This window comes from Taeniopygia guttata, chromosome 1 (assembly GCF_048771995.1).
Source record: "Taeniopygia guttata chromosome 1, bTaeGut7.mat, whole genome shotgun sequence".
Taxonomy (NCBI): domain Eukaryota; kingdom Metazoa; phylum Chordata; class Aves; order Passeriformes; family Estrildidae; genus Taeniopygia; species Taeniopygia guttata.
Genome location: NC_133024.1, coordinates 106747484 through 106768557, shown reverse-complemented (window position 1 = coordinate 106768557; position 21074 = coordinate 106747484). Strand labels below are relative to the sequence as shown.

Here is a 21074-nt window from a genome sequence, read left to right as displayed (position 1 = left end):
GGGAAACATGCTTTGGGGACTGCAGAAGTAGAACCCATCAGTGGGAGATGACATTCTATTTTAAACCTATTGTTGTTTTACAGAGAGGCACAACAGTAAGAAATCTCAGAAATATGTGTTAATTTTCCCCAGGCCATACCTCTTTCCAGCACCTTTCCTTCTTCTGTTTAATTACTTGAAGGGAATGCATGAGAAAGTATGCACTGGTGTTAAACTCTCAGTACACAGAAATAGTGTGTTTTTAGGCTGTCTCTCCTGATTGCCCTCACTTATCACTCCTTCATCTGTATCACACAGCAGTCCTGGAGTGGATGAAATTCATCTGTTTTGGGTATAATTTAACTGGAGAATATCTTCCGTGTGCTCATCTGATGTTCTTCAACCACTGATGGATATTTAACTTCATGGGGGCGAAACAGAACTACTCATAAGCAAAACATGGATGGCATTGCACAGTGTGGAGGCTGAGTCCTCCCACTACTCTGTTCTGTCTCCTCCTTCTGTGTCTCACTGCCAGCTGACATGGACAGATCACAGCACCCAAATCTTTGTAACCCATCCTGTCAAAAAACACTGCATCATATTTATTCTAGCAGGAGTTTTTATTTTGTGGTGACTGTATTATGTCAATTCACAGGTATAATGCAGAAATCTTGTTACAAGAGTCACTAGTGTTAGAGCAAAACCAACTTAGAATCTAAATTATGTGTCAGTGTCTCCCATATTAAGTTTTTCATTGTTTATTTAAAAGTAAAAAGTATATAATTAAGAATGCTTTGTAATTATGTAACTTGGCAGTTGAAGACAGTAATACCCTGTTTTCATAGCTGTGGTACATTAATTTTTCATAAATCCTAAGCAAAAGTGTAGTCTTAATATTGTCATATATGGCTCAAACTTGGATCATGTTCTCAGAAACTGAGTAACCAGAAGTTATGAATCATGCCTTAAATTTTTAAAATTTCTTTCATATGCTTTCATGACAGTTGGTAGTGTAAAAAGAACCATGGCAACATGGTTGGTGGGAGGGAAAACAAATTTGAGAAGGTAGTAATTATTAATCACTCTAACTAAAAGCAGTTAGGCAAATAACTGAGACCAGGACATATTGGTATAGCTCATTAAAAAATAAATAAATTTTAAAAAAAGGGAAAATTATTAGAAGTATAAAAATGTGAGTGATTTTTTTTGGATAAATATTTAGCAGCTGCCACCCCCCTCCTCTTGTTCCTACAGATGAACAATCAGTTCTTTGATATAAGAGCAGGGAGCTAATGTAGATCACAAAATGACATCTGAGCTGTCACTAACTGCCATGGAACAAAAATGTGAGGTTAGATCTAAACCAAATAATTAGAGGGGATGTTTCATCTGGACAAGTGGTCATATCTATGAAAAATAACTGTTATGTGAAAAAAGAGAATGACCCTGAATAACGAAACTACCAATTCCCTTAGTCCTTTAACTGCTGTTGCTCCCCTGGGGCTTAGCAATCAAAACAAGAGGTTTTTTTTTCTCAACCATTACACACAGCAAGTCTATGGAAAAAGTTCTTTTTAAGAAAAATTTGCTCACTGATGGCCTGGAGTACAGATTGAACTAGGTAGTAAAGTAACATTATTTAAAGGAAAATGTAATGTTTGAACTCTGTTCTCTGTTATTCTGTCAAGGCTATGAACTTATGCTAGGTTTTTGGCTCAAGACAAAATGTGATTGTATGTACACTCTTAGATTTGGGTGGGGTATTGTTTATGTTCCTGTTTGGGTTTGCTTTTTGATGGTTTTTGTTTTTGTTTTTGTTTTTAAAATAAATAACAGTGAGAGGAACATGAAAGAGAACAGTGAGAATTTGTCTAAAAGATCTAGTTAAGTGTAAATTTTACAACTATGTTTGGAGGCTCTTTAAAGTGACCTTCTGTGATTTCTTCTGCAGAAGTCTGACCTTTAAACCTGTCCTGTCATTCTTCAGAGCTGGCAAGAAAACTGGTGCTACTGTACTGTTTTCCCCCGCAGTGATTAATGTGACTTGGTGAGAAATCTCTCTTTTCCTTGTGTAAAATGAAGGAATAGGAGGAAAATATCTTTATTATTTGTTCAATTCCTATGAAGGTTGTCCATCTGTATAACAGAAAGCTCTATCTTTAAGAGTGTTTTGGCAGGGATACTACTGCTCCCAAAAAAATGTATAAATATCTCTGCTTCTCTAAAATAGTATTGCTGTGTTCCCATGCTCAGAATGCTATTTAAAAAATCTGGAGTGAAAGTCGAATACTATTTTATAATAGCAAATATAGCAAATAATTTTTTATTCAAATCAAATAATTTTTTTTTGCATCTCTAGAACATGGGTTAAAGCAGCTAGTTGTTCTTTTCTGCTGGATTTCTATGGACAGTATGCACAGCTTCTGAAACAACAATTGATAATTGAATTAGATCATTGCAAGGAGCAGCAAGTTAATGCACACGTACAAATATCCATAACATCTGAATCAGGGACTTCAAGTAGGTACATAAAGATAGGTGAGTAAGGATTTGATTTGAAAACAGGTGCTGTGTTGAAGTTTGAAAAATGGCATTAAGTCAGGAATTACTTGGTTTAAGTTATACAGTTTTTACTGGATGTTTTGACTTTAAGCTACAGCCCTACCTATTTTAGGTGGTTTGGTCTACTGAAAAAGCAATCAAGATTTTTCCTCTTCTATTTAAATCAGCATAAGGAATGACTGTGTAAATGTGACAATCTCTGACACTTGCTCAAGTCATCACCCTCAGCAGAAAGGAGGGCCCAGTGTCTCTTACTGTCTGAACACTTCTCCAGCCTTGTAAAAATGAGTTTGCTGCTTCATTTGAATTCCTGGTGTAAAGGTAGATGAAAATCATTCTAGCTGAAATCTTAGGAGACTAAAGAAAAGCTAAAGTCTCAGGGATCATAGAGATGACCTCAGTTGAATCTGCAGACCTATTTGTATAAAACTAACTAACCTGAAGGCCATAAAATTGATTTCCTGAAGCAAATATTTCTACTGAAAAAATTCCAGAAAAAGCTATTTTAGAGAAATGGGGAGTAAAAGTTAACACTTCTCATTTTACATGGAAGGAGGTAGTGAATATTTACTCAGTAATCATTTATATTTCTCTGGGATTTAGAAAGGATAATTTACAAAGAATTTTAACTGTTCAAAGGAACCATCTGTGAAAGCAGGAAATTTCAAGTCAAATTAATATTTATTTCGTGTTCATTATTCATTAATTAAATACCACTTTCAGTTATTATGAGTCGTTTGTACATTGGCACATATTTTTAGCTCTAAATGCAGAGAAAACAACCATATTTATAATTTTAACTTTATCAATTTTGTCAATTGGTAATTGTTATTATCTCTAACCATTTAAACATTGTTACAATTTACAATTAAAACTGTAGTTACTGTATTTTACTTTGCTGTTTACTTTTATCTCCTAAATTGTAGCAGTATTATAGAGTATTACAGGAAATTAAAATTTCCTAAATTGTAACAGTATTATGCCTCTGTAATACTGTTACAATTATTAGGTATTAGGTTTATCAACCTAAAACCTAAATTTAATTTGATAAATTCAGGTCCATTATCTCAAATTATTTAGAAAAATGAACTGGGTTAGTTACTTTGCCTTGCAAATATTCTAACGGATTTATTCAGGTTGAATATAGAGGTCAAGATGGAAGGTGATTCTGGAATTTTGATGTAAGGTGTCTAAAAGGCTGTTTGTTACTGCTTTAAGTACTTACTCATTAGCAGTTGTCTATTCAATGGAGAAAATTCTAAGTGTACATCACTGGTTCACTATGTCAAGAGACTTTTTAATCCACCCATGTACTTGAAAAATAATATTTTCTGTCTTGAGAGAAAATATCTAATATGTGAGCTCCAAGCAGGATCTAGTACAGCAGGAGATAAGCCAGAGGGGAAGGTCTGTTTCGAGCAGTGAATTATTAGTTTCTGCTTTAATAAAACCAAAGCCTGCAAGGGATTGAGTTTGCTTTCCTAATAAGTGTGGAGACAATACTTTTGTCTTTCCTCTGCTGAATCTGTCTTTTTTTTCCTCTCTCTCAAGTCCTTTAGAACCACATGAGTACCCCAAAGTTGGTAGTGTATCTCTGAAATATGTTGCCCACCCACACTTCCACAAGACTTGTTCTTGGGAGTAGAAACTTGTGCTGCTGTTGCTGTTTGTGAAGGCTCCCAGACCACCTCCCACACTGCTTCTGAGCCCTTTGTGGTGCTTTTAAAACATAGCTGGCACAGTATTGCTGTTCACATGTAGATCTAAGCAGAATCAGGGTATTCCCACTACTGATTCCAACCTTCAAACCTTCTTGGTTTTGGCATTCTAGAAAAATGAATGCAGCAGGTCTCTTCTGTGTGAACCCAGCACAGCAGAATGGCACAGGGACTGTAGGATGAATATAACAATTGGAAAGCATTTCATTGATACTTATCCATGTTTTGAAGCTGCAACCTCAGGAGATAGCTTTTACTGTATAAAAGTTAAAGGATGAAATAATGGCTAATGTACAAATATGTGGATATGCAAAAAAAAAAGTATATTTCAGGTGACTGTAGTAGCAATTCTTTACCTCACAAGGTGATCTGCCAGGTGGTCAAAACTGAGCAGACAGAAATGCAGAGAAATTAGTATTTAAATCAGTCCCATGGATTCATGATTATCTATATTTTTTTCTTCAGCATCTTCCCCATACAGACAGAGAGGCTTCTTTCTGATTGACAGTAGAAGTAGTCAGACTGCACAAACCCAGGGAAATGCAAGTGTGTGCCTTTCTTCAGACTGCTCTAATTTTCGCTTTTTAAGAGGTTCTAGTAACAGATAACAGCAATAGGAATATATATATATGTTGCTATAGGACACGTGAAAGCACAACGCGAGCTACTTGCTATTTTTCAAGGTAAAAGAGAAAGTTTATTTCTTGATTTTAACTTTTATACTTTTCTAAAGGTGACAGTGGATTGGAGAGTGAATGGGCCACCTCTCCAAAGACATTGGACAAACTACTAGTATATTAAGTTTCTCCACTCCCATGAAGGAATGCAAAACAATATGTTGTTTACAGAAATTGTGTGGGAAAGTTTTCTAACAGAATGTAAACTTAGAAGGCTTTAGAAAAACTTAAGAATCAGGGCGACATATATATATATATATATATATATATGTTAATATTATTAATAAGCATTGCTTGTGATGTAGTGAGTTTGCATTACTTGTGTAGAGTAACTGCTAAGGGAATGTGTGGGACAAACTGCAGATACCTCTAGCATGTCACCCATTGAAGTCAATATTTATAATCCAGAATTTATTGTTTAATGTGAGACAGTAATCTGTGAGGAAATTTCAAGGGCTTAAAAGTTAACTTTTCCTGGAGCAACAACTAGCAATGAGGCTTTTTTCAAAGTTTATCTGATCTTACGAGTCATAGTACGGAACAGAAAATGAGATAACTCTTACAGAGATTGTTCCTTTTGATTTATATATGATTCTTTTTTAAAAAAAGCTGTGAACGTTTAAGAAGTTCTTTTCATATTATAACACTGTCTGGCTTCTGAGACTGCAGAGATATGCCAAAAATAAAAGTTGGATTAAAGAAAACCAGTGTCTAGAATCTAGGAGAGAAAGATTTTACCAGAGGAATTTTACTACTAGTAAATTCAGGAGAAAAAGTTTTTCTCAGCAGAAACCCTGACAATTTCAGCTTTCTATTAGAATTATCTCTACCTCTACATATTTTGTCCCAGTGATAATGGTATCAGTCTTTTTAATTGTGAAAAAATGCTTCTTTAAAAATCGATTTTTGGACCTACAGAATGAGAGTCACAGTAGGTGGAAGATCTAAGACAGTCAAATTAATTAGCATTTTACCTCCACTGATTGAGTAACTTGATGGTAGGTGGTGTAGCTGAGATGTAAATTACCTCATTAGTATGGTCATAAGAATTCAGTAAAATTAGATAATATTGCAGTTTAATCCTTTAAAAGTATTACTTTTAAAGTAAAGTAATACTTTTAGTTAGCTCATACCAGCATGAGCTGTGAGTAGAGGCACATAGTAGAATATCTGCTTCCACATTTAGCAGGAGTCCTTAAAGTTGGTGAAAATAATGTAATAATTAGTCCTGCTGCTATTCTAGATGTGGGTTCTCATAGGTGATTTTAAGTTTATTTTTACCAAGTATTTCTGAAAGTCTTTGAAGCACTGGAGCATGGGCAGTGCTGGTCATTGCCTTTTCCTGGTCAGTTCTGAGCAAGCTGATATTCAGCATTTCACTGACATGGACTTTGTCATGTTTGTAGTTGCATGTCAGAGATTTCTAACCTCAGCACATCAAATTTTCAATCCAGGGCAGTTGGATCTAAATATTTATCCAGTATTAAACTAATAGACTAATTAAATTAGATTAGAGTAAATTCCTGGAAGCAATTCTGTGGTTTCAGTTACTGACTTCTTTATAAATATGCAGAAATCATCAGCAGTCACCAAGCCTTCCAAAGTATGTTCTAGTCTATTGGATTTGTAAATTTATGGCATTATCGTGACTTTATGTAGCACTTGAAAACAAACCAGTGAGACCAGCAGAAAATAAATACAGCTAGGTGTTGTAGCATTACATGGGCAGATGCAATTAGTTCAGGAACTAAACCTTGAAGTGCTGTACACAGCAGAGCCCAGGGATAATAGTGCAGTTCTGTGGTAAATAAGGGACACAGACTTACTTAAACATTTAACCTGAATTGCATTCAAAAAGATCTCTGAGAGTAAGATTTAGCCTAGAACAGAGAGAAATGATTGCAAAAGACAGGTTTTGCAAACTGTCTACCTGATATATCAAAAGCTATTTGGAAACTGAAAGTATCCTAAATTTTGCATCTCCTTAACTTGCCTGAAAGGAAAGGTCACAAATGCTGATTTTCAATATTTTGAGACTGATTTTGGACAGGTATCTTGGTGTGATGCCATGCTTGCAGAAGACTTTGCGTGTTACAACTCCATCAGGCATAACTGACTTTGAAAATGCAGTAGACGCTAATATCTCTCTTGACTTCATTATCTAAGAACAGTACATTTCTCACTTGGAAATGTTGCACTTTCTAGTGATTTTTATTGAGTGATACTGACCTTAAGTGTTTTGTTCTGCTGTTGTGGATATGACAGTCTCTGAAGGAGAAAGGACAATCTGAAAGAAAAAGAGAAACGTCTGTTTTTGAGAGATGCATCCTGGATTTACATCACACAAAATAGTCCTATCACCCAAGGGGTGTAAATACATCTATTGATTTGGTTCAAACTGTTTTCCATCCCTGGCATCTCATATATTATGTGCATGCATCTGCACAGCAAAGTGACCCATAAAAATGATGAATAGGAGCTGTATTGAAATCTGTCACTTGCTGAGTCATGCTTTCCAAAAACGTTGTTGACAAAGTAGGTGTAAATGATTTTCCTGTAAAATCTTCTGAAGATTAATTTGGTCCTTTGTTACATTAATTCAGTGTCAGATATCAGCAGCAGCCCATCTTTCTTCAGTCTGGAATGCCAAATGTGTCCTTAGCTGCATCAGCAGCAGCGTGGGCAGCCGGTGAGGGAGCGGATCCTGTTCCTCTGCTCTGCTCTGGTGAGGCCCCACCTGCAGTGCTGAGTCCTCTGTGGTCCCCAGCACAAGAAGGACAGGGACCTCTGGGAGAAGCCCAGAAGAGGCCACCAGGATGATTAGAGGGAGCATCTCTCCTATGAGGAAAGGCTGAGAGAATTGGGATTGTTCAGCCTGGAGAAGAGAAGGCTGCAGGGTGACTTAATTGACCTTCCAGTGCCTGAAAGGAGCCTCCAGGGAAAGCAGAGAGAAACTTTCTACAAGAGCATGCAGTGACAGGACAAGGGAGAATGGATCAAACTGACAGAGAGTAGATTTAGATTGGTTATTAAGGGAAGTTTCTTACTGTGGGAATGGTGGGGTTCTGGCACAGGTTGCCCAGAGAAGCTGTGGGTGCCCATCCCTGGAAATGTTCAAGGCCAGGATGGATGGGGCTCTGAGCAATCTGGTCTAGTGGAAGGTGTCCCTTCCCATGGAACGAGATGATCTTTAAGGTCACTTCCAACCCAAAAAGTTCTATGATTCTGTCATCTCCTTCTCCATTGATTCTGGTAATGGAAAAGATTGACTCCTACATTTTCTTAGTAGGGCTGTCAAACCCAACTGAGCTTTGATAAGCCATCTTACTGTATGAGGTGATTTAGGCAACTGAGGTGATCACTGGAAGTGCCAATCTCCAGTATAGATGTATAGATGTTGGCAAAAAGTAGCTGTAATTGGTAATTTCTTCTAACGCTGCTGAATCTGAGAAGGAAATCTTCATCAGGATTTGGATCTCAGGAGTATAGAGAGTTATTGAGCTTCAGTCTCCATGGATGCAGAGGTGCCCTTGATTTCAAATTCAAAAAAGTATTCATTAAGATGTGAGCATAGTTATTACTTTCTCAGTTGTGGGAATTTGGGATGTTAATTTTACTTTGACTCAGTCTGTATCCCCTTGTCAGGTATACTTATAATTATCTTAAAATAGCACTTCATTTAACATTCAACTCATCTTTGATGCATCTTTTTCTGTCTGTCTTTACATGGAAATCCAAATATGTGCATATTATTTAGTTCATTAGTTTTCCTATATGTGTATAAATTATTGTAATATCAGTTTGTTGTGGGTTGTGGTATCTTTTGGTGGACCCCAGGACATCATAGATCAATTCAGTCATTAAATGTAATGCTTTTCCAGTCTATTTCTTTCCTTCCATTTCAGAAAAATAATTTTTGTAGTCACCTCCTGCAAAATATTGTTTTTCCAGTTTGTTTACTTGGTAGAATATGTAGGCCCCATTAAGAGGTTAACAGTGTTGTAATTTTTAGTCAGGGAACTTAGAATTATTGTAATAACTTATGAACAAATCATTGCTGTATTCTGTCTTAAGGCATTATTACTTAGACACTAATGTGCATTTCAGCTAAAAGAAATCCAATTCGTTGTGATTTTTCTATGTAAATTGAAACCTGAAACTCACTGCCCTTTTAGCTTCTGATATTAAATGTTCTGTGCAAATTTTCCCCTTCTAGTTAATTCCCTGTGCTGCAATAAGAATGGATTCCTTGCTAAGCAGAATTTACAAATATATAATTTGCTTAAGGTGTTTAGTCCTAAATTTCAAGCAGTTCAATCTGCTGTTCTGATAGACTTCACTGCTGATGAACAGTTGGTGCCTTTTTGAGAGCTGATATTTTGTAAGACAAAATATGCCAAGTAAAATGGGAAAATAGAGTATCAAGAGAACAGCAATGCTGTGGTTCTCTAGCCTCATAACCCGACAAGGAAAGGAGAGGTTTATCTTGGAAATTCATTTACATCTCAGAGAGAAAAAAAAAACCAAACACAAACCAAAAAAGGAGCTTAAGGAGCTTGTATGGGGAGGGAGATGGTTCACTTCACAAAGATCTTCTCCATTGACTTAGGAGTGAATAGGAAGCCTGAAGGACTCAGCCCCTCAGGACAGAGGAGCTCAGGAGTTCCATGGGAATGAAGAGTGCCAGAAAGGCCCAGTTGAGCGTGGACGTGCATGTCTGGGTTGGGAGTGTGTGTGGAAAAGGACAGTGAGGTGTGACTTGGGGACACTTGGCACCAAGCAGTTCAAGAGCCAGACCTGATTTCTAGAAGTTTGACCAAACTGGGCTGAGCTCTGTTCAGCATGGCCCTGAAACTTTATCAACTGCTGCGGCTCAACTCACTGGAGCCTCTTTTTGATCCAAGAAACAGAATTGAGTTAATGATGAGAATACAGCAGGAGGCTCTAACTCCTGCTACTGACATGTCAACACTGATGGGGATGTTGAAAGCTCTGATCATTTTGAGCCTATGGAAGAGAGAAGCCAAGATCAATTTTTTCAACAATATTACCACTATTCCAAGTTCAGTCCTTGTGTGAGCAGCATTCCGGCTTGTCAGGTGCAGCACAGAGAAAGAAGGCACTTGTTACTTGTCCATCTGGAAGAACCATGATTTGGACAAGGACCTACAAAGGGAAGAATTTCTGCTGCATTATCTCACCAGGCCTATAAATATAACTTTATTGCTGCTTACTCAACTTGAAAATTTGCTTCTATAGCTATAGCCTGGCAAACTTGGTAGCAAATAGAAATGCTTTCATCTCAATGTCTGTGGTTTGAAAAAGCTTCAAACAATGTGGAATGAACGCTGTCTCCTTAATGAAACTGGATTTTAATTGAAAACAGTTCTTCTAAAGAATAAGAATTGTAGTCAGTCTTTTAGACACTTTGGCCAGGTAAGGCTTTTATTGACACCTGCTGATGGTGAGAATAGGATTATTACTGAAGATGGAACACAGAAAATTGTTATGCACATTAATTGTAGAATATGTCCATCTTCCTGCAAATTACCTGTCAAACTTAGAAGAGGATTAGTTGATAGCTCAGTGCAGCGTATACATTAATAAAAGTAAAATTGCATATTATGGACTTAAATAAATTAGATCCAGTTGCTCAAAGAAGGAAATACAGAAAGGAATGATGAGAAAGTCTTTGGCAAAAAATATGTCAGGAAAATATTTTAGCAAAGAAGTATAATATCACAAATGATCAATTGATAATGGTGAGCATCTTTTGAAACAAGAGTCTGGTTTACAGAGTATTAAACCTGTGTATAGACCTAGGCTATTAATATAGGTTCAAGTGTTAGCAGTCCATTGTTTTGTCAATTTCCATAGCGAATAAATGTTTTCTCATATTTACAATTCATTTTATTTAATTTTAACTCTGGTGAGATTATTTTAAATAACCTGCCTTGGACAAGAAGTGTGTAATTGAAAGTTCTAAAGGAATAATAGCATGACATATTGCACAAAAGTGGCTCTGTTTTGTTGACTGGCAGCCTTGATATTAGACATATTTGAGGAAAGAGATTAATTTCCTTCTTTTCTCAATTTTTAAATTTCTCCTCTGTCAAAATGTTTATAAAATACTCAGCATTGAAAAGTGGAACTAAATTAATGACTATAAATGTGTTTGGAAATTGCCTGTGATGTTCCTCTTTTACATTAGGTCTGATAAAATGGCACTTTCAAGAAAAAATAATACTCTTAGCAATTGCATGGGCATTTGTTATTTATCCTAGTTTTATGCTTCCATAACAATCTAATAATGCCTAGAAATGTAAAAAACCAAAAAATATATATTCTACTGATAAATATACATCTGCTCTTATTGCCATATATGAAGTACCAGATCGTTGAAATGTGTATGGCAGTTCCAGGCAAACTTTGTAGGAAATTCCAGAGAAATACATAATCTTAAGCATTCATTTTGTACTGGCAAGAGAAGAGTGTTTTATGATAATACTGGTAATGTAAATTGCCTTTGTGTACAAAATTAAAAAGATTTCTTTTGTAGTTGCTGCTTTTTTCCTAAATCAGCTGTCCCATATTTCCTTTTTACTGTAAAAGTATTTCTTCAACACAACATGTAGATGTTTTACTATAAAATTGTTATGAACCCTTTGGCAATAAAATGGTAGATAGATTTAGAAACTTGTTTACACCAGTAAAAACTATTAATCTGAGCTTTAAAATATTTTATGGCAAATTTAAATCCCATTTTACTGATTCAAGGCACTTAAATGATTTAAATTGTTAGTGTAATCTTGCCATCTGTAGAACATTAAATGTTTATGTATATTCCATGAAAATGTATAGAAATTTACCAAATCATAGGCAGGCTGAAATCAGTGGGAGGCAGGACTGTGTGGGGTCATAAATGTATTTTATATTCATTTTTAGTGTGTTATTAATTTTAATAGGCATTTTATATTTTTCTCCTTTCATTTTGCAACTTAAATTATTTACTTTTTCAAACAAACTATGTGGAATAATTTTGCTGTGACAAACAAATCACTATATGTTTAAAAATGCCAAACTGACATGGATTTTGAAAAAAAATGCTTGGCTAGAGCAAAGAAAAAAAGACCAAAATAAGAGTAGACACAAATATAGGCACAGAGAAATAAATGCATACCTTTATTTTTGGATTTTGTGTCTTTTCTATGAATGAATATATATAAATAGAACATATGTATTTTAAATTGCAGGTATGCCTCCTAGATTATCACAGTGTGCTGCCTTCATAAGTAAATTCCTTCTGGTCTATTCTATTAAGTGCTTTGTTTCATGAGTTGTGTTGATACACAGGGCACATGGGATGAACTGACACCATTTCTAACCTTACAGCCAAGGGAACTCTGCTGAAATGTAGGAGCTGTGCAGACTGAGCTGTCTCTGCCCAATTCCTGCTCGTCTGAAAAGTGTTCCACGTGTAAAATATGCAGATTTATCTAATGAGGCCACCTTTTGGCTCTGTTTTATTACAGCAACAGGAGTTTTTTATGCACCTTTAATTGTATCAATGTTTTCCAGGTGATCAGGGAAAGATGGTACAGAGATCAGTAGTGAGGGAAATGGCCTAAAGGAATTTGAGAGGGAACATTTATTGTGGTGGTGTTGTTTTAATGTCAAGTATTATGATGTAACTTATGAATTAAGGGACCAGATCCAGCAGAATTCAGCCAAATCATTTGCCAGTTTGCAAAGTGGATATTTTCAATAGTCTGTGCTTGGCTGTTGGGAGACAGCTTGGAGATTTTACCTGCTTGGGATTGCAGCAGATGGGCTTGAAAGGTGTGTTTTGGCAAGCCTTGGACATATCTTGGAAGGTGAAGTGGACTGCTAGAATGCAGACCAGCCAGAAAATATTGAACTTTTCCGTATTTATGGAATTAAAGAGTTTACAATTTGAAGGTTGTCTGAAATGTTTCTTGCTGCAACTTGGCTTTTTTTTTTTTGGTTAGTTCACACATCAAACAAAGGTGCTGTCTGAGTTTGCACCTTTGTCTCATTGAGTGTCGACGATGAGTAAGCACCTTACAGATTTTTGACAAATATCTTTTAAGTGTAATCGCTCATAATTAATTTTGTGATTTTGGGTTTTTTTAATTCTTTCTAGGATACTGTTGGAATTAATATTCCCATCACTAATCCTACCAATAAAGCTCTCAAGATGAATGTGCTGCTGGACCATCCATCCCTTTTTGGAGAAAAATCTTTCATTATCAAGCCAAAACAAACATTTTCATATCACCTAGAGTTTTCTGCAGCTGCTCTTGGTGCTTTTGCTGGAAGGTATGTTGTAGTTTTGATACTTGTGATTGTGGATGTTTTACTAATAAATTAACTACTTTCATTGAAACCTAAGTCCCTTGATGAAAATATTGCCCTAAAAACTCCCACAAAAGTTAATAAATGGAATTAAGAAATTTTCCAGCTTTAAATATATTGTGTCCCTTACAGTAGGTTTCCTCTCAGGGGAAAAGCATTACTGACAGGTAATAGAATAACTCCTTGCTATTCTAGTTCACTACAATTTAGTGAACAACATTTTAGAAATTTACCTAATATTAGAAGCCCCCCTTGAAAACTTTTTATTGATTGTTAGTTTTGTAAATTTTTGAGTTCTGTAAAGGAAATAGCACCATTTCATTTTTTTTTTCTGAGAAAAAAATGAAATTGTAAAAACATAAAGGGAGAACCCTTTTACTATCTTCACTTAAATATATTTACGTTCATGACCTTCCATTACTTAACCATGACCCACTAAATGAATATGGAGAGGTTTTAAATTAAAATTTTTCCTTACATTGGAAATCCCAGTGAAAACATGCAGGTATAATTAGCAATAAAAAGACAGATGACCTCTTGGTCTTGGTTTCAACTAAAACAGTTCAGCAAGTAATTGAACAATGTAGAATTGCAAAGCTTGTTTTTCTGGAATTTGGTTACCAAAGCATTATTTAGTCTAAAGGCTGATTGAAAAACAATTCCCTGTTTTTCAGTTATCTCAACTGACTGCAAAAATATGGGGATGGGGTGGTTTTTTAAGAGGAGGGCAGAGACGACTGACCAGTTTTGAAACAATATTTATAAAGTCAAAATCCATTCAGAGATTTATTCAATTTGCTTGTATTGTTTTTTTCAAAGACCAGAATAATGGGTATCATTGAGGGATACAGATTCAATTAGAATACTGTTTTATAAAAATGAGTACTGTTATAACTCCAGTAAGTATCTTTTTTTTTTTTTTGTAGGATTTATGCTATCTTAAACTGAAGATGAGTATAGAGTTAATTTTTTTTTCTCATACCAGATAATATTTCTGGTGTTTTTCAAGTGCAGAATTTCCAAATAATAAGATAAATGTTTGTTTTAACAGGACAAAATTTTGGGCTCAGCTTTCGTGGGCTGGGGCTTAGGGGATATATGCAGAGGTGAAATAAAGCACATGTGGACATTCTCCAAATGGTTTTGCACTTTTGTTCCAGAAGTGTGTAATAGCTCTTTTAAATTGCAGTAGCTCCCACAGACTGCATTTACAGCTGGACAGAGCTACTTGCACATTCCATCCACACTATTAACTTCTTTTTCTGAAGCCATGCTCTGTTTCCTTTGCTATGTTAGCAGCTGGGAAGAGCTGTTGGAAAAAGGGATTGTGGCAGGTGTGCCTTTTCAAATGGTTGATTCTTTCCTAGAGCTGTTTTATGCTCACTTTAAAAGCTCTGTTAGCACAGGGGATGGTCTGGAACCATAAAGTCATGGAATAGACATAGTTATCTATAATTTAGAAAAAGAACTCATCCTTAAAGGGTCATGGGTTTGTGCAGTGCATTTCTTCTAAGTTTTTATATGCTTCCATTGCTTTGGTTTAATGTTATTATGACTCAGCTACTCAAAAATCCTCAAGAAATAGAAAGGAAATTCTGCAGTAGGAAAGGACTGTATTAGAATGTCTGTAACTGAAATATATTGCTGTAGATATCTCACCTAGCAAAACACAATTTTCTGTCATGACAATCCTTGATTGTATATCAATACAATATATTGAATATTCCTTGAAGTGTATCTCTTTGCCATGCTCATAGGAATGTGTCTATATCTATTTCTCACTTTATCACTAGATTTGAAAAAAAAAATCCTTTTTAAAATTAGTGTATAGTATTTATTTTTTGCCCTTCAAAATCACTAAAAAAAATACTGTGATACTGAAATGAAATTAAAGCTTACTCTTATAAGCTGAAATATGTTTGGGCTGTATTTTTGATAAAAGCAAGCTAACAAACAAAAAATACAAGCAACAAATTAATTTTATTAGTAGAATTTAAGAAAAATGAAAAAGAGATTTTGTCGCATCAGTAATTCTAAATATTATTAGACTTGGTAGCTGAATTCAGATAGCAGTGAAAAGTGTTAGAAGAAAAATATGATCTAATTAAAAAAGTAACTATGTTGAACTCATTAGGTTTCTCCTGAATTTTAATCTGTTTGGGTTTTTTAATGATCTGAAAAAAACCAGCAGTCATGTTAAGCCTCTGTATCTGTTTTTAGTGTCATGTTCAGGTCAGATGTGATTGGGGAATTTTGGTACGCCCTGAAGTTCAATGTAGACAAGCCATTGCCATCCCTGCTGCCTGATGTAGGATGTGAGCTTGGAAAGTGAGTAGTTCATCATGATGGGCTGGGTCTCTCTTTTAGGTATCCTGGAAAACATATGAAGAGTTTAAACTCAGAATACTACTCTATGTCTGCTGTAGTAGATTGCAGAATATTTTTTTAGATATATTTGCAGGTGGGTGAAATATTCCTTGCAGAAAAGCAATTGAAATACAATTTTAGTCTCTATGTAAACTTCCTTTAAATTCATTTTGTAGAAATCATTTTGACAATACTGCAGAATATGAGCACCAAGATCCATTGTACAGAGCTCTGTAGGTTTGCTTTATTTTCTGTTTCTTTCCTTCGCTCTGAACTAGGAATTTACTGAAAATCATGCTTTACAAATGCTTGTATACCAGTTAGCAGTATCTTTTAACCTCTCAAGACATGGCAAAATAATGCACCATGGTTGAAACACTGCAAGTGTTAAGAAAATGAATGCCTTAGAGAAATTAACCCAATTACTACCATCCATCCACAAAATTTTAATGTGCATTTTGACAGCATAATGTTCAGTTCAGTTCTGACTTTCAAGACATAAACTAAAACTTTGAGGATAAGAATTTGAAGAATGTAAAAATTTCAGTAGTGCTTTTCCACATATTACCTCCATTTCCTAATGGTTTCTGTGGACACACTGCTTTTCTGCATGCTAAATTCCACTTACTTCTGTGTATCTTTGACTAAGTCTGTAGTTAATATACATTATAGACTGAGCAATAATGTTAGAGAGCACAACATGAAATTTTACCTGATTAATTTTTTGTATATCAAAATATTCTGCTGTTCAAATATGATGCACAGACTGGAGATAACTGTCAATGCCTTTTTTATTATGTTCTAAAGAAAAAAAGCTGTGCTATTTCCTGGCTTTTACTTTAAAATTCTGGGCTGACTGGAGTAAAAACCATATCTTTTTTTCTACTATGTAGGCTCTTGCTATTAGGAGTTAGGAATTACTTAAAACCCTTTTATTCAGACTTTCTGGCACTCATAATTTTCTCTGACATGTACTGCCTAAAACTACATGCACAAATGGTCTAGTGGAAAATGGCAAGTCATCCTTTCCTACTGCAGGTAAAATGGATGTTGGAAAAGATTAGCTCCATTAACTATAACTTTTCCTGTCAAAACTTTGTCTAAAACTCCTCAAAGCCCATGTTTTCTTTTTTCAAATGAGATTTCTTTTCCTTTTACAAGTAAATGCATACTGTAGTTCCTATGTATCTGTAAATATGTGGATGAGCACTGTGTCCAGTTCTGGACAGTTCTGGGCTCCTCAGTACAAGAAAGACCAGGAACTTCTGGAGAGGATCCAGTGGAGGCCACAGGAATGAGGAGGGGTCTGGAGTCTCTACTCTCTTATGAGTAGAGACTGTGAGAGCTGTGCCTCTTTAGTCTGGAGAGGAGAAGGCTGGGAGGGGATCACATCAATACATACAAATAGCACAAAAGTGAGTGCCAGGAGGATGGTGCCAGGCTCTTTGTGGTTCTGTCCAGCAGTGTCAGCATAATGTCATCAGCACTGCTGGACAATGGCAGTCAGTGATGGCACTGAGGTTACAGTTCAGTTACTGGGAACTTCTCTGCCTCATGAAAAGTGAGATAGTCCAAGTAAGTTGGCTGCATTAATGTATGTTGGACATGTAAAAGCAGTGCAGGTAGACATTTGTATATTGTCTAAGAATGATGTCAGTTTGGGAGTTTTTTCAATGGATGTACTTCCTTGCTATGTACCCAGAAATGTGAACTGTAAACATCATCAAATGTTTGAAGCATTTCTGGCTGGGGAAGATTTGTAGTTATTTAACAGATTAATTTCTATTCTACCACCTTTTCCTTGAATGCAGAAGAAACATTAACATATGAATATAAGAATAATGTTTTTCATTGTGTCCTCAATGTATTCTTTTTCCTATTGATCTGAAAAATTTAGGAATTTGTGACCTTGAAACATAACCTAGAATTGGATTAGGGCCAAGACCCCACTGATAACTTAGAATCAATTTCTAACCAATTCTTGAAAGAGAAAAAGAAATTCTAACAATTTATCCTTTAATAATTCTTCAGCTACCCTAAAATTCTGGGGCTATCACTGTAACATCTACTTTTTGTTTGTGTCAAGGTAGATTTAACACATCCTTAGCATATGTCTTCAACGAGGGAAACCTTCTCCCTGATATTTTTCATCTTTCCTTATCCATCATGTTACAGGCTCCACAGTGGAGACATTGAAGATGAGTCAGTTGAATGATGTTCACAGTGATCTGGAATTTACTGTTGCCACATGCAACAATTTTTCCAGCATAACCATGATAGTCAACCTGTGTGGGGTGGCAGGATATTGATGACTTGAAGAACCTCTAACAGTCCAGTAATTTCTTACTGAAATTTTAGATATTCCAACTTAGTTTTCCTCTTGACAAAGTATTACTGATGAAAGAGACCAGACTAAAAAAAAAACAAAAACAAAACAAAACAAAACAAAAGGAATAGAGAGGGTAAATGTGAAAAATGGGAATTATTAAGTGAGTCTGAAGTTCCTGTGTGGAAGTTTCCTAATATTTCTTTACTCTCAGGTTTTCAGATCTCAATGATACAATGCTTTGACAGTGTTAGTCCGAAACAAGTCTGGTGCTCACTGCTGAGGATTTATGTCACTGTTTGGGTTGGAAGGAATCCACCTGTGAACAGGTTTTAGGGTCTGAAGTAACAGTCATTAAGCTGGACTGAAATAGCTTCTGAATGTTGCTTTTTATATTTTCTTTTTCCTTACTCATTTAGCTATGATTAACAGACTAATTTTTTCCAGATGATAAATATGTGGAGCAATCTGGCAGTTGACCTGCCACAGCTTTGATTAGAGGGCATATCCATTAGGAGATAAATTACAGCAAAACCAATATATCTATCTAATTTTTCAAGCTTTTCTTATTTACTGTTTTCACTTATTCACCTTGAACCTCTTCTCTGTGATCCTTGATATTACAACAAGAATGTGATTTATGGTCATATAACTACACTGAAAACAAAAAATGTAGTATTTTGACCGGAATAGAGGAAATTTTGGGAGTCTTATGAATTATTTCAAAAATTTTATCCCTATTGAAAGTATCTCATGAATATTCTCTAGCTGGAAAATAAAGAAGGAAAGTCTGTAAAATAGAGGTCCAGCTGATTTAAGCAATCAGCATACTCCAATCTTTGTTCTGGGAGGGTCACTATTCTCATTAGAATATATAATCTACATTTACAATATAATGATTCTATGATTATGCTGTAATAAACAACAGAACAAATTAACAAAATTAAATATTAAATGAATTCAGGATTTATTGTTATTATGATTATTAATAATAATTGAAGTTACTAAATATGTTTCCACACTTGTTGGCAAGTGTTAATGCAATAAAACTTAATTATTATTTTTAAGATAAAAATCCAGAATCTTTCAGGAAATAAGAAAACTTGTATGCATAATGACATGTAATGGAAGGAGCTTTGTAATAAATCATCACTGTGTATATGATTTTTTCCAGATGGGCTCATACATGCATACCTCTTGCTAATCCTTCTCATGAAACTCTGGAGCTACAAATGGTTAACAGCGATCCCACCCATTTTGCAGTTGAGATTGACCCAAAACAAACTGTGAGTAAGATTTCTGTGTTTTCACAAAAAAGATAGGTGATAGCCTTCTTTTAAAAACAAATTGAATTATGTATTGTACTGTGAGTTCAGAATATGCAATCTTTTAGACATTTTAAGTACATAATTTAGAGATTTTATAGCTTGAGGAAGAAAACAATTAAATTTGAAAAGCAACTCAAACTGAAGTACAGATTTTTTTTTTCTTTCCTGGAATGCTTTGTGGAATGGTTTTGAGCAGGACTGCAGTGTAAGTTGTAAATAATTCAGGAGATATTAGAAGGAGAAGTTGTAAACAAACCAGCTGAGTAGAGCCTTCACAAGTATCTAATAATCAACAGAATAACTAGGTAAATATTTAAGTTAGTAGATAAACTATTAACGGAAGAATACAATAATATCTAATATTATAAGCAACTTGCAAGGAATATGAATAATAATTTGATCAATATAGCTGCAAAAAAGCTTGAAGCAAATACTGAGAATCATTTTATTCTGCAAACTCACAGTTACCTTGAGAGTGATTTCTCTTAACCCTCTTGTTATTATATATGCCACATTTTCCTCCTCCATCACAGAAACCTTTCCATCTTGGTGCCTAAAACTTATGTCCATTCTAAGAATAACAATGGCGTAGATTGACTCAGCTTTTCTATGTTGATCGATATTTGCTAGAGTTCTAGGTGGTCAGGGTTCAGAAAAATATTTGTTATTGACCACTGAATGCTAGTTTATAGTACAGGCCCCACAAGCAATTCTTTAGGTATTATTAAGTTAATTCTATGGAATATGTGACGTTTTCATGATGGGGAGATGAGAAAAGGAAGGGCAAATGCATGAAAATTCTGCATCTGAATGAGTGGCATTGACTGTCTCCATGACTGCCTCTTGGGATATGAATTCAAAAACTTTAACACAAAAAAAAAAAAAAAGAAAAAAGAAAGGACAGAAAGGAAATGATGCCTTTTCTAGACATGAAGAAGGTAATCCAGGGAAGACACCGAAGTTGTTGGTCTCTTCCAAAGCAAACTATTCCACAACTTTATGATTCTATTCCTGAAGAATGGTTTAAGAGTCAGAGAGAGGGGAGAGGAATATTGTAATAAAATAACGCTAAGAAGACACAAAAGGCCATATGGGGAAAATAGAGGAATGATACATAGTCATTATAGGTTCAATTTTAACAAACTAAACAGCTTTCAGCCTCAGATAAAGCAGTACAGCCAGACCAAATGTTCCTAAAAGGGGCTCTGATGATAACAGCTAAAGGAGATCAAACTTATTTACTCAACTTCCCTATATATTGCTACATAGAATTCCATTAAATTAAAAGTAAAAAACCATGATTTTTAAAAAATTAAATTAAATTAAAAGTAAAAAAATGAAGTTTTTTCTATTTTGTATTTTCTGTCATGCAAATAACACATCCTCATACACTATGTTAAACCTTGATAAGTGCTATTACTAATTATTTAATAAATTGGTATTTGAATAAGAGCTTAGAAGCATAATGGATGTAAACGATATTAATTGTCTGGGAGTATTATATACTTATTATGTTTGGGTCATTGCCACAGAAGTGGGTTAGATTTAACTGTAGTGAATTTTGGCTGCTGCAGATTGCATATTACCTTGTGCAGGAAATTAACAAGAAGAAAAGAACTATCTCTGCTCTCATAATTTATAATCAGAGATTCACATACCACACAGTAGCTACATTACAATGTGTTGGAAAAAACACATTCAACACTAACTGCAGTAATTTTCTCTCTTTCCTTTTTAT

General features: G+C 35.1%; 1 protein-coding gene across 2 annotated transcripts in view; it reads left to right on the top strand.

The window, feature by feature from the left end:
• The window catches only part of CFAP47 (cilia and flagella associated protein 47), a 254052-nt gene that overhangs the window by 158909 nt on the left and 74069 nt on the right, over positions 1-21074 (top strand). For both annotated transcript variants that reach the window (XM_030282490.4, XM_072934926.1), the window contains 3 exons: positions 13104-13279; positions 15536-15643; positions 19183-19294. In XM_030282490.4, coding sequence (XP_030138350.4) covers positions 13104-13279; positions 15536-15643; positions 19183-19294 — 396 coding nt within the window. The remainder of the gene's footprint in view (positions 1-13103; positions 13280-15535; positions 15644-19182; positions 19295-21074) is intronic.